Source organism: Lithobates pipiens, unplaced genomic scaffold, assembly GCF_037356315.1.
Source record: "Lithobates pipiens isolate NorthernLeopardFrog02 unplaced genomic scaffold, aLitPip1_a1.2 Scaffold_30, whole genome shotgun sequence".
Classification (NCBI taxonomy): domain Eukaryota; kingdom Metazoa; phylum Chordata; class Amphibia; order Anura; family Ranidae; genus Lithobates; species Lithobates pipiens.
This window is the reverse complement of record NW_027507791.1, coordinates 12,000,236-12,013,937: the sequence shown is the minus strand read 5'-3', so window position 1 is coordinate 12,013,937 and position 13,702 is coordinate 12,000,236. Positions and strand designations below refer to the sequence as shown.

General features: G+C 42.5%; 1 protein-coding gene across 2 annotated transcripts in view; it reads left to right on the top strand.

Moving 5' to 3' along the window:
• The window catches only part of CDC42BPB (CDC42 binding protein kinase beta), a 188,209-nt gene that overhangs the window by 102,745 nt on the left and 71,762 nt on the right, over positions 1 to 13,702 (top strand). For both annotated transcript variants that reach the window (XM_077463713.1, XM_077463712.1), the window contains exons 13-16: positions 1,121 to 1,363; positions 2,828 to 2,938; positions 6,211 to 6,452; positions 13,308 to 13,413. In XM_077463713.1, coding sequence (XP_077319839.1) covers positions 1,121 to 1,363; positions 2,828 to 2,938; positions 6,211 to 6,452; positions 13,308 to 13,413 — 702 coding nt within the window. The remainder of the gene's footprint in view (positions 1 to 1,120; positions 1,364 to 2,827; positions 2,939 to 6,210; positions 6,453 to 13,307; positions 13,414 to 13,702) is intronic.

Sequence of the window (13,702 nt, the reverse complement as noted above, 5' to 3'; positions counted from 1 at the left end):
TACCAAGCCCTATTTATTTATCAGGGCTGTATTTTCTCAAGTCTGTTTCATCCCTCCGTTCCTATACTGACTGAGTAATAAAAAGCCTTATCCGCTAATATGTGATTGTGAAATGTTTGCATTACGTCCTCCAATATACACGTACTTCGGGAACAGCTTGGTTGTCTGTGTCGTTGAGTTTGCTAGAAATGAAAGCAGGCCTGTCGGAAAAGCTTAGACTTTCATGATTCCCATGTGGGGGACATCTGTCCTCCCAGGTCTCTGGGATTCTGAAGTGGGAAGATGAAAACTGTTAGGAAATATCCAGCTAAGAAAATTCTTAGAAGTTGGGATTATATCCTGTAAGCCTATGCAGATGGTTTTAAATCTGCTGGGCAAGACCCAAGGACACATTGCTGAAAATTCGAAGCGGACCTGACGATTTGGAAAATCAGCCAAGTGGTTTATTTCTGTTAGTGAATTTGGAATATACCTTGTCTGCCAAGAATGGCTATCCCAAACTGCCTTAATCTTACCTGCAAAACTGCGTGTGTGTGTGTGTGTGTGTGTATATATTATGCTACCCTGTCATTAGTGAAAAAAAAATGACAAGCAGCCTGTAAAAGAGATGTACAGCGGAGTTCCACCCAAAAGTGAAAGCTACGATTATCTGGCTCCTCCTTGAATCTAGGTTTATCTGCCTCCTCCCCTCCTCCGATGCCACATTTGGCACCTTTCGGGGGTTGGGAAGTGGGTAACTGTTTTTGACAGGCACCACAGGAAGGAAATGAATGTGATTGGAGAGGTCACATTCCTTTCCTAAATAAAAAAATACATACTTTTTTTTATTTATTTTTTAAATCTAGAAATATAGGATAAATAGTGTCCAGGGGTAGGGGAGGTAACTTGAGGAAACAATGACTTTGATGGTTGGAGTTCTTTTTTAAGACATAACTTTCCAATAGGTGGTGAGTAAAAATTGTGGCTCTATTGAAAACCCACACTGGTTTCTAACACATTTGTGTTCCCTGTTCCCCCAATAGATGAAGTTTCTCCCACCAGCCGCTACAACATGTGGCCTGTGCCTCTTGACTTAAAATATTTTACTTATAAATTTTGTATCCCTTTTTTATTTTTTAAGCAACTTTCTGAAGCTCAGGAGAGGCTGAGAAGCCAGACGAAGGAACTCAAGGACGCTCATCAACAGAGAAAGTTCGCCCTGCAAGAGTTTTCGGACCTCAATGAAAAGATGGCCGACCTGCGATCGCAGAAGCAAAAGCTGTCCCGGCAGCTGCGCGACAAAGAGGAAGAACTGGAAGTCGTCATGCAGAAACTGGACTCTATGCGTCAGGAAATGCGCAAGTCAGAAAAGGCCAGAAAAGAGGTGATCTTAAATACTGTGAATGTGATTTACTGGCTTACTATTATTTACTTCAGGTAACTGTCTCTTTAACCACTTGACCTCCGGAAGATTTACCCCCTGTCATGACCAGGCCATTTTTTGCGATCCGGCACGGCTTTAACTGACAAGTGTGCAGTCATGTGACGTTGCACCCAAATAAAATTTGTAAAATTTTTTTCACCGGCAAATAGCTTTTGGTGGTATTTGATCACCTCTGTGTTTTTTAGTTTTTTTTTATTTTTTTGTTCTTTTTTGCACTATAAACAAAAAAAGAGCAACAATTGTATTTTTTACTTTCTGCTTTAAAACATGTCCGATTAAAAAAAAATTCAATTTAGATAAAAAAAAAAAAAAATCCAAATAAGCTTATATTGATTGGTTTATAGTGTCTACAAACTATGGTGTGTGTGTGTGTGTATATGTGTACATATATATATATATATATGTGTATATGTATATGTGTGTGTGTATATATATATATATATATATATATATATATATATATATATATATATATATATATATATATATATATATGAATTTTTTTTTTTTTTTTAATGGCAGTGATCAGCGACTTATAGCGCGACTGCGGAGGACAATCAGACTCTGACACTTTACGGGACCCAGTGAGATTAATAGAGTGATCAGTGCTAAAAATATGCTGTCACTGTACTAATGACTCTGGCAGGGAAGGGGTTAAACAGGCAATCAAAGGGTTAACTGTGTGCCTAACCAGTGTTTATGTGCACAGTTGCTGCTTTTACTAAGGGAAGTGATGGATTTTATTCCCTGCTTTGCAGGATCACAAAATCCATGCCTTCCCTCTGTTGGAACGGAACTCTGCCTTGTTTATATAGACAGAGCTCCATTCTGAGTCTCTACCTGACGATCGACGGATATCGAGTGCCCGGCACCCACAGATGAATAATCACAGCAGAAGCATCCCACACGTGCCCCCTGCAGGCGGAAGTGCAGGATCGTGTGTATGTATGTGTGTGTATATATATATATATATATATATATATATATATATATATATATATATTACGATCTGATGCACAGCTGCCGCCCTGCAGCAGTAAAACTGCTATAGGGCCGTCAGCAAGTTCATTCAGTTCAACCAATAAGTAGTAGGCTCAATGACAGTGGGTAAGTCCTGCAGTGAGCAGCTTTTTTTTATTTTTATTGTTGCAGAGAAATAGTTTTTTTTTTTTTTTTTTGTTTTTGGTTAGACTGTAGTTTGCGTGTGTAAAATGTTAAACCATATCTATTCTAAGATTGTAGGATCCATGTTCAAATTAACAGCACAGAGTGAGTCTTTTTAAATACTTTTGATTGTTGCTGTGTTGTTAGTGCTAATCTTTAATTTAAACCTTCAGCTTTTAGAACCGCTTTACTATGACGTTTGCCTTTATTTACTTTCTGTGATCATCTTTTTGGTGTCAGGTGGAAGTTCTCCTGGAAGATGCCACAGCTGAGGCCTCCAAGGAGCGCAAATTACGAGAACACAGCGACAGTTTTTCCAAACAGCTGGAAGGTGATCTGGAGGCGCTTAAGGTAAGACAATACAAGTCATTTTTCCCCCCCTCTTGTTTTTGCATGAATGCATACTGTTATGAGTCGTCACCCATTTTTGTTTATATGAACTTTTTGTTGCCAGACAGCAAAAAAGCAATTACACGTAATAGCGGGACAGATCCACAAGTAGCATATAGTAAATGAGTACATTAAAGTGATGTTTTTTTTTTTTTTTTTCAACAAGCCTGTACTAACATGTCATACTTACCTGCTCTGTGCAGTAGTTTTGCACAGAGCAACCCCGGTCTGCCTTTTCTCAGGTCCCCCAGTGGTGCTCCAGGCTCCTGCCGAGCTGTGGAGGCATCTGAGCAGTCACACTTCCGAGCCGCTGCTCTGCTTATCCATTCACACAGATTCGTGGCTCAGTGCCACCCCCTCTCTCTCCTCATTGGCTGCCACTACTAGCAATCACAGCCAGTGTGCCAATGAGGAGAGAGAGGGGGTGGCACTGAGCCACGAATCTGTGTGAATGGATAAGCAGAGCAGCGGCTCGGAAGTGTGACTGCTCAGATGCCTCCACAGCTCGGCAGGAGCCTGGAGTGCGAGCCCTCAGAGCCAAGACTGTCGTGCACATCACTGGATCAGGATGGGGCTCAGGTGTTAGGGGGGCTGAGGTGAACTCAATCCCCATGCCATCCAACTACTGGGTATTGGCTTAGGCCTCACAAATATGCATGGCATCTCTTATGCCCTGTCCACTAATTATACAAAGGTTCTTCAACCTTCCAGACACCAGGGGGAGCCACCAGAGAGCTGCCCGAATGAATCATTCAACCCTTGAACTCCAATAACTCTGGACCAATTACAGACTCACAAATGTACAATATGAGTCAGAGTATGGTTTGCCTATCCTACACACTACATCTAGCACACACTAGAGGATGCTACACAAAAACTATATTGCAGAATACAAATCCATAAATGTGAATGCACTGCTTTCTTTTTTTTAGGCCTATTTGGTTTTCCACCCTATGATCTGGCCATTAACGTATTTCTGTTTTGGGGTGTCTCAAATCTGGATGGAGAAGCGATGGAGACACCCTTGGCATTCTGGGGAGAGGGTAGAGTTACATGCACTAGCAGATTTAAATGGACTGGACAAACAAATGAAAGCCCTACCAGTGTTAAAATATTTGTCTCACCCCACTAACGGCCACTTTTGTTGGTCATCTTGGTGTGTTTAAAAAAAACAAAAAAGACTTACTGCCCATATTAACAGGTGAAAATACAGGAAAAAGCCTAAAAAATAAAAATGCAGACCCCATATCTATGAAATGTTAGGTTGCAATATAATACTTTTTTGGGGCTGCAGGTGCTGATTAGTGTATTGTGACGGCAGAGAGTCCCTGCTGTCAGAATAAAATGTATTTTGCTTGTGTGGATGGAGAAATCCATTAATTATTTTTTTGTTTGTTTTTTCTAACCACTTGCAAACCTCAATACGTGTGTGTTTTATTTATATATATATATATATATATATATATATATATATACACACACACACACACACACACACACACACACACACACACACACACACACACACACACACACACACACGTATGTATGTGTTGCGGTTTGCAAGTGGTTTACCATGATTATGGCTGAAGATATCAGCCAGAACTCTGATGCCGTTTTTTTTTTTCTGCGGCTGTTTTTTTCATGAAAGCAGTCTGAGTGGCTCATGAGCCACATTAACCGTTTCCAAAGCAGCGGGAGAGGACTCCCCCCCCTCCAGCCACTTAAAATTTCTCGCAAGAAGTGATTTGATGGTGCGACCGGCTGCTCCAATAGGCGATCAGATTTAACACTCTTTGATCGACTGTATGGCCTTGGAGGACTGGAGTGATGTCATGCACGAGCGGCATATCGCCGTGATCTGCAGCATGCTCAGTGCGCCTGCGCGCTGTTGTCTACGGCGCATGCGCTGTAGACAGCGGTGCCTGTCTTTTTGTAAATATCTCCTAAACTGTGTAGGTTTAGGAGGTATTACTTGGACCTACAGGTAAGCCATCTGCAAAAAAAGTCCCAGAAGTACTGCTCTGAGATCCATAGAGATTAATTTTGGGACTGGTTACACTCATTTATTGACTTTAGTGGACTTTTTCACCAATATCATTTTTGTTTTTTTCCATGCATATTTTCACTTATGGATATAGGTACCTTTAAGCGCTGCAAACACACACACACACACACACACACACACACACACACACACACACACACACACACACACACACACACACACACACACACACACACACACACACAGTAATCTGAACTTGGTTTGTTTGTGTGTCAGCAGCTTGGCTGTGTTTTTCACAGGAATATTGCAGTTTCACTATTATTTTTTCCATTTATTATTGAATTAGCGCGGTGTTTTTCTTTTCTTTTGTATTAATCTAGGCTTACCTGTAGGTCAAAGTGGTTTGGAAGGGTTTTCAAACCGCCACCCGCCGGGTGATTATTGCTGGAATTGCAAGAGAATCCAGCAGGCTGGTTATACACCCAAGTTGATTAATCTACTTGGTACATTCAGCCTGCCCATTAATGGTTCAAATCTCACCTGATGTGTAGATAAGCACGGCTATGCTTTATCTCTGTCCTGCCTACTTTGTTGTATAGCGTTATACTAGTCCACTTATCTCGCTGCAAGACTGTGGTCAGTAACTCGGTCCACCCAGTGTTAATTTTGGCAGCAAACTTCGATTTAGTTTCAGTCTTAGTCTTGGGACCAACATGCCATTTTAGTCCCATTTTAGTCTTCTGCAATTGTTTTAGTCGTATTTGGTTGACTAAATCCTCAGTACATTTTAGTCTACTAAAATGTACTACATTTTAGTAGACTAAAATCTCCAGCATGTTTTAGTCGACTAAATCTCATTTTAGTTGTCTAAAATCGAATGAATGTAATTAAATTGTAATGCATTCGTTAAACATTTCTGTACAATTTCCAAACTCATTATGAGTGAAAAATCGAATATGTTATTATTTATGGTATGAAGGTATGAACATGCACTACAGACCAGTGTTCATTTTGAAGTCAAATTTAAATTTAGTTTTAGTCTTAGTCTTTTGGCTAAAATGCCATTTTAATTTTAGTCGTTTTAGTCGCCTAAAATAGTATTCATTTAGTCGACTAAAATGTTGTAGTCCATGAAGTTAACACTGCGTCCACCACACTAAGCCTTCAACTAAAAAAAACAATTGTGGGTGGACTGAACTTTTGAATTTGTGTTCTTTTTTTCCAGCTGAAGGGTGGTCGAGCCTTTGGATTCTCCTCTGAGCAACAGCAGGAGCTCTCCAAGGTAAAAACAGAAATGGAGAAGAAGATCCTGTATTATGAAGAGGAGTTACTGCGAAGGGAGACCACTCACTCCCTGGAAATAAAGAATGTGAAGAAGGGGATACATGACTTCGAGAGCCAGCAGCTCGCCCTACAGAAGGAGATCCTCATGTTAAAGGACAAACTGGAAAAAGCCAAACGGGAGAGGTGGGAATTGGCACTGTACATCCGCGTTATCTGCTAATGACTTGTTTTAAGCTTATCAGTTTCCTTCCTTTACACTGCAACTGCCATTGCTACCTGCTGCCAGTATATGTGCGGAGACCCTTGGTATCTTGCTGTGCCGCTCAGTTGATGTGTAGTATGTATATCCACTTTCAGACCGGACCAATTTGCTGGTCAAAGACCAGACCACTTTTTGCGATTCGGCACTGCGTCGCTTTAACTGACAATTGCGCGGTCGTGCGACGTGGCTCCCAAACAAAATTGACGTCCTTTTTTTCCCACAAATAGAGCTTTCTTTTGGTGGTATTTGATCACCCCTGCGGTTTTTATTTTTTGCGCTATAAACAAAAATAGAGCGACAATTTTGAAAAAAAACGCATTATTTTTTACTTTTTGTTATAATAAATATCCCCCAAAAATATATAAAAAAAAAATTTTTTCCCTCAATTTAGGCCGATACGTATTCTTCTACATATTTTTGGTAAAAAAAATCGCAATAAGCGATTATTGATTGGTTTGCGCAAAAGTTATAGCGTTTACAAAATAGGGATAGTTTTATAGCATTTTTATTAATAATTTTTTTTTTTTTTTTTAACTAGTAATGCCGGCGATCTGCGATTTTTATTGTGACTGCGACATTGTCGGGTACTTATCGGACATTTTTGACACATTTTTGGGACCATTGTCATTTATACAGTAATCACTGCTATATAAATGCAGTGATTCCTGTGTAAATGACACTGGCAGTGAAAGGGTTAACCAGTGGGTGGCAGTGTAAGGGTTAAGTGTTCCTAGGGGTGTGTTACTAACTGTGGGGGGGTTGGGCTTTCATTTAGTGTACACTGATCTCTGCTCCAATCACATGGAGCAGAGATCAGCGTCACTAGTTGCTAGGCAGAATGGAAAAATGTTGTTTATACAGCATTTCCTCCATTCGGCCGCTCCGTGAGACGATCACGAGGGTCCCGCGACCGGACTCACGGGGATCCCGAACAGCGCGGGAGCGTGCCGCCGGCGGCGCGCTCCCGATGGCAGGGCGGCATCGAATATTGGACGTACATGTACGCCAATATGCCTGCCCGTGCCATTCTGTCGACGTACATCGTCGTGCGCTGGTCGGGAAGTGGATATAGATTCTTCTGCATCCGCAGCTGGGAGTCCCGGCTCCTACAGTAGCTCCAAGGGAGAAAAAGGAGGTTATCCCTGGTGCCGCTCATCCTTATGGTCCAATGGTGGTAATTAGAGTGGCAAACTCAGCCTGGCTATGCCCCCAACCAATATATACCAATACATGTACATACCAATATACAGTGAGGGAAAAAAAGTATTTGTCCCCCTGCTGATTTTGTACATTTTCCCACTGACAAGGAAATGATCAGATTATAATTTTAATGGTAGGTTTATTTCAACAGCAAGAGACAGAATAAGAGCAAAGAAAAACGCATTTCAAAAAAGTTATAAATTGATTTGCATTTTAATGAGTGATATAAGTAGCTAGGCCACCCCAGGACCTTAATGTACTTCTTGAGCCACTCCTTTGTTGCTTTGGCTGTGTTTTTTGGGTCGTTGTCATGCTGGAAAACCCATCCAAAACCCACGTTCAATGCCCTGGCTGGGGGAAGGAGGTTCTCACCCAAGATTTGATGGTACATGGGCCCCATCCATCGTCCCTTTGATGCATTGAAGTTGTCTTGTCCCCTTAGCAGAAGAACACCCCCAAAGCACAATATTTCCACCTCCATGTTTGATGGAGGGGATGGTGTTCTTGGGGTCATAGGCAGCATTCCTTCTTCTCCAAACACAGCAAGTTCAGTTGATTCCAAAGAGCTCGATTTTGGTCTCATCTGAACACAACACTTTCACCCAGTTCTCCTCTGAATCATTCAGATGTTCATTAGCAAACCAGACTGGACTGTATATGTGCTTTATTGAGTAGGGGGACCTTGCGGGTGCTGCATGATTTGTCCTTCATGGCATAGTGTTACCAATTGTTTTCTTGGTGACTATGGTCCCAGCTGCCTTGAGATCACTGACAAGATTCTCCCGTGTAGTTCTGGGCTGATTCCTCTCCGTTCTCATGATCATTGAAACTCCACGAGGTGATATCTTGCATGGAGCCCCAGAGCGAGGGAAATTGACAGTTATTTTGTGTTTCTTCCATTTGCGAATATTCTCACCAACTGTTGTCACCCCCCCACCAAGCTGCTTGGCGATGGTCTTGTAGCCCATCCAAGCCTTATGTAGGTCTACAATCTTGTCCCTGACATGCTTGGACAGCTCTTTGGCCTTGACCATTGTGGAGAGATTGGAATCTGATTTGTTTCTGTGGACAGGTGCTTCTGTTATACGAGTAACAAGCTGAGATTAGGAGCACTCCCTTTAAGAGAGTGTTCCTAATCTCAGCTGGTTACCTGTATAGAGGACACCTGAGAGCCAGAAATCTTGCTGATTGATAAGGGATCAAATGCTCATTTCACTCATTAAAATTCAAATCATTTTATAACTTTTTTGAAATGCGTTTTTATGGATATTTTTGTTCTGTCTCTCACTAAAAATAAACCTTCCGTTAAAATTATAGACTGATCATTTCTTTGTCTGTGGGCAAACGTACAAAATCAGCAGGGAATCAAATACTTTTTTCCCTCACTGTATGTGCGGTGCAAGTCTTTATATAGCACAGATTGCCTACTAAAATTTACTGTATATCACATGCTACTTAACTGCTTGCCGACTATATAACTTGCATATACAGAGGCAAGGCAGCTTTCCTGCACAGGATGACATACCTAGCACAGGATCCTGCACTACCGGGTCTGGGGCACACATGTGTGCCACTGGCGACCCACCACCACTGTGATTATACATAGCAGGAGCTGATCCGTGAGCACTGCAGACTTGATGTAAACAAAGCAGATCGCCGTTCTATCAGTAGGGAAGGCTTTGATCCCGTGTCTCTGCAAATTAGGAACATGGATCAAGGTCTTCCCCTTGTAAAAACACCTCCCACACTGTACACAAGCACTGGCTAGGCACACGGTTAACCGTTTGATCGCCCCTGATGTTCACCCATTCCCAGCCAGTGTCATTAGTACAGTGACAGTGCATATTTTTTTAGCACTGATCACTATATTGGTGTCGGTGTCCCAACTACCCGCTACAATATTGCAGTCCCACTATAAGTTGCTGATCGCCGCCATTACTAGGACAAAAAATTCCATAAACATATCCCATAGTTTGTAGACGCTATTACTTTTGCGCAAACCAATCAACGTGCACTTACTTTTTTTGTCCCCTAAATATGCAGCAGAATACATGTTGGCTTAAATTCATGAAGACGTTTTTATTTTTTTTGCTTTTTTTTTTTAAATTTATTGTAGATGTTTTATAGCAGAAAGTAAAAAAAAAATTTTCTAAAATGTCGGTTTTTTTTTTGTTTTGCGCAAAAAATATAAACCGCAGAGGGGATCAAATGCACCAAAAGATATCTCTCTTTATGGGAAAAAAAGGGATGTCAATTTTATTTGGGTACAGCGTCGCACGAGCGTCAAAGTAACGCAGTGCTGTATCACATAAAATGGCCTGGTCATGAAGGGGTGTAAATCTTCCGGAGGGCAAGTGGATAATGGACAAGTTCAGGACTTATAAACTCCTCAGCTGTCTTCTGTAGCCCCCTACCCTTATGTAACCACTTGCCGACCAGTCACATACCTGGTACGTCATTGATCTTCAAGTGGTTGTACGGCTGCAGCTGTGGGCACCATCCTGGTACCGCTTTTTAGAGCCGGTGGTGGGGCTCTCTTGTAATAGCAATCAAAGTGGCTGACTAGCTGCTCGATTGCTATTGCAAGCAGCGGAAGGGTCTTCCATCCCACTGGGAGACCCAAGCGACCAGCTGGAGCATTCGTCAGCCAGCCAGATAAAGCCAGAATCAGCTTTGCTTGGCTGTTTGGTATAGTAACCCTGACGCAATGGCATTACATCACTTCCGGTTTATCCGGATGCCAACGGCGCTATTTTCAAAAAGTCAGCAGCATTCAAAAACCCCAATCTTGGTATTTTGAATGCTTTCAAATGCAGAGGAGGATTTTGGGATCTTGAAGACCCCAGATCTCTCCATAAAGAGTACCTGCCACTGCTGTTTACATTCCTTGTGACAGCAATAAAAGTGCTAAAAAAAAAACATTGATCACGCAAGCTGCGATTGTCCCACACGTGAGATATCCCACGATAAAATTTATGTTGCTTGGCGCCTCTGCACGAGCTTGCGCAGTTTTAAAGAGTGACATGTTTGCCATCTATTTGCTCGGCGTAACATATATTTTATGTGTGTTACAAACTAATCTATTGTTTTTTTTTTTTTTTGTTTCGTTTCCTAAAAAAAAAAAAAAAAATTGCGTTGAAAAAACGGCTGCACAAATACCAGTTTTTATTCTCTAGGGCCACTGTCTAAAAAAAGAAAAATATATATGTTTGGGGGTTCTAAATAATGTTCTAGCCAAAAAAAAAAACTGATCCCCCGCCGACCTCCGGTGCTTCTCCCGGCTCACCCGTGTGATCAAGGAGCCAAAGAATGAATCCGCTGCTACCATAGAGCTGACTGAGGACCCTCAGAGGTCAGAAGCGCTGGAAGATGTAAACACTGCCGTTTTTAATATATATAACCAAGATCAAAATATATATATATATATAAAAAGAGGACCTGTCATGCCCTATTCCTATTACAAGGAATGTTTACATTGATTGTAATAGGAATAAAAGTGATTGAAAAACAAAATTGAAAAACAAAATTTAAAGTGAAGTTAAAAATAATAATAAAAAAAAAATGAAGTGCTGCCCCCCCGTCCTCTTGTGCTCGCATGCAGAAGTGAACGCATATGTAGGGTCCACCTGCATATGTAAACTGCATTCAAACCATATATGTGAGGTATTGTCCTGAACGTCAGAGCGTGAGCAATAATTCTAGCTCAAGACCTTCTCTATAACTCTAAGTTGGTGACCTGTAATTTTGTTTAAAGTGTTGCCCATGGAGATTTTTAAGTACCGAAGTTTGGCGCCACTCTGAGTGTGCATAACTTTAAACCGTGACATGTTTGGTATCTATTTACTTGGTATAAAAGCATCATTCACATTATACAAAAAAATTGGGCAAACTTTAGCGCTTTTTTCTTTTATTATTCATGAAAGTTTGTTTTTTCCAAACAAATTACATTTGAAAAATTTCTGCACAAATACCATGTGACAAGAAATTACGCCTTTTTATTCCCTAGAGTCTCTGCTAATAAAATATATATAATGTTTAGGGGGTCCAAGCAATTTTCTAGCACAAAAATGATGTTTTTTACACATAGGAGATGAGTGCCAGAATAGGCCTGGGCTGGAAGTGGTTAACACTGTTGAGAGTCACTTGGTGTGATTCAGAAGTAACAATAGCACTTGCCTACCCAGAGGGCACAAACCTCAAATTCAAGTCTCGACTCAAATATGCAAAAAAATGTACCGCAAGTCAGATTGATAATCCCTGCTGATTGTTATCAACCTTTTGTTCACTTAAAATATACTTAAAGCAACTATGTTGCAACACAAAACATTAAAGGACTCTTTGCAAAAGAAGTTTATTAATACTTGCCTGTACTTGGGGCTTTTTTTCCTCAGAATAGGTGCAGGAATTCAACCACACCCCCAACCTCCCCATGGGGAGCAGAGCTTGGCGCAGCAAAGGGTTGTGGGATTGTCTTAAAATGCATTAAGTTTGCTACATACAGTGTGCAGAGTTCATGAGGTCGCTGCTTGTGGCGGTGGGCAGGAGCGCGCTGCCTGTGGCGGTGCCCAGGGCAGGAGCGCGCTGCCTGTGGCGGTGCCCAGGGCAGGAGCGCGCCGCCTGTGGCGGTGCCCAGGGCAGGAGCGCGCCGCCTGTGGCGGTGCCCAGGGCAGGAGCGCGCCGCCTGTGGCGGTGCCCAGGGCAGGAGCGCGCCGCCTGTGGCGGTGCCCAGGGCAGGAGCGCGCCGCCTGTGGCGGTGCCCAGGGCAGGAGCGCGCCGCCTGTGGCGGTGCCCAGGGCAGGAGCGCGCCGCCTGTGGCGGTGCCCAGGGCAGGAGCGCGCCGCCTGTGGCCTTGCGAGTGCAGGGTCACACCCCCAAATGCCCATCCTTGACAGGATTGTGATTGCCCTTCTAGCACAGTACAGCTCAGTACAGGGTGGGAGATGTTTTTCCTCTCGGGCTCCTCTTCATAATCTGTCATAAGACTTATCAGAGCCAAGGAGGAGCCAAACGGAAGCTTCCCTGGCTCTGTACAATAGGTGGTGGTGAGAGATGCTGCCAGTACCAACAATTGCAGTGACTGGATGCCCAGCATTAGTGATGCCATTGGCACCCTCTCTGTACATTGCACCAGCTGTGCCCAGGGAGGGTTCAGTGTAGCGGCTCAGACAGGAGCGCTGTCACTTCTAAATAGAGCAGCCAGGCTTCTTTGTTTAGAAGTGACAGTAGTGAGTGGAAAGTGCAGGGCCCGCACCTGGAGGTGGCAGAGCTCTGTTCCGCTTCGTTCCAGCTGAAAAAAAGCCCTGCCTTTCCTGCTGCCCATGCTTCTGATCTTTGCTCTACAGTGATTTTGGCTACTTCTAATTCACTTGGCTCCCTATTCAAGAATTTCAAACAAATTAGCAAACATCCTCTCTGCTTTTTCTTTATCTTGTATTCCTCTGAGAGCTGTAGTGACGTCATCAGGGGCCCTGCCTGCACTTATTTCTAATATATGACTTGTGTTGCCATATGGCTAACAAACACACATACTGCATTGTACACAATCATTGTGAAGTGTAAACTTTTGTTTCCTGCAGACAAAGTGAGCTGGAGGAGACGGTGGGAACCGTAAAAGAGAAGTATGAACGGGAAAGGACAATTCTCCTGGAAGATAATAAAAAGCTTTCTGCGGAGACAGAGAGGGTAAGTCTGCCTATCTTGGTGCACCCTATGTAAAACATTTTGGAAAGGTGCTCTTATTTTCTCTCTTTATCTGTTAAAATGGTTCTAAAGGCTGAAGTCTTTTTTTTTTACTTTCAAGTAGGGTTGCACCGATACCGGAATTGGTGCCGATACTAGGCATTTGCCGCCAAGTCCTTAACCGGTGAATCATTCAGCTGTCAGTGGGGTTCCCCTGTTGACAGCTGAAGTCCGCTAGTTGTAGTAGTCACAAAAATAAATAAAAATCAGCCAGGCAATGTTTATCAACAAC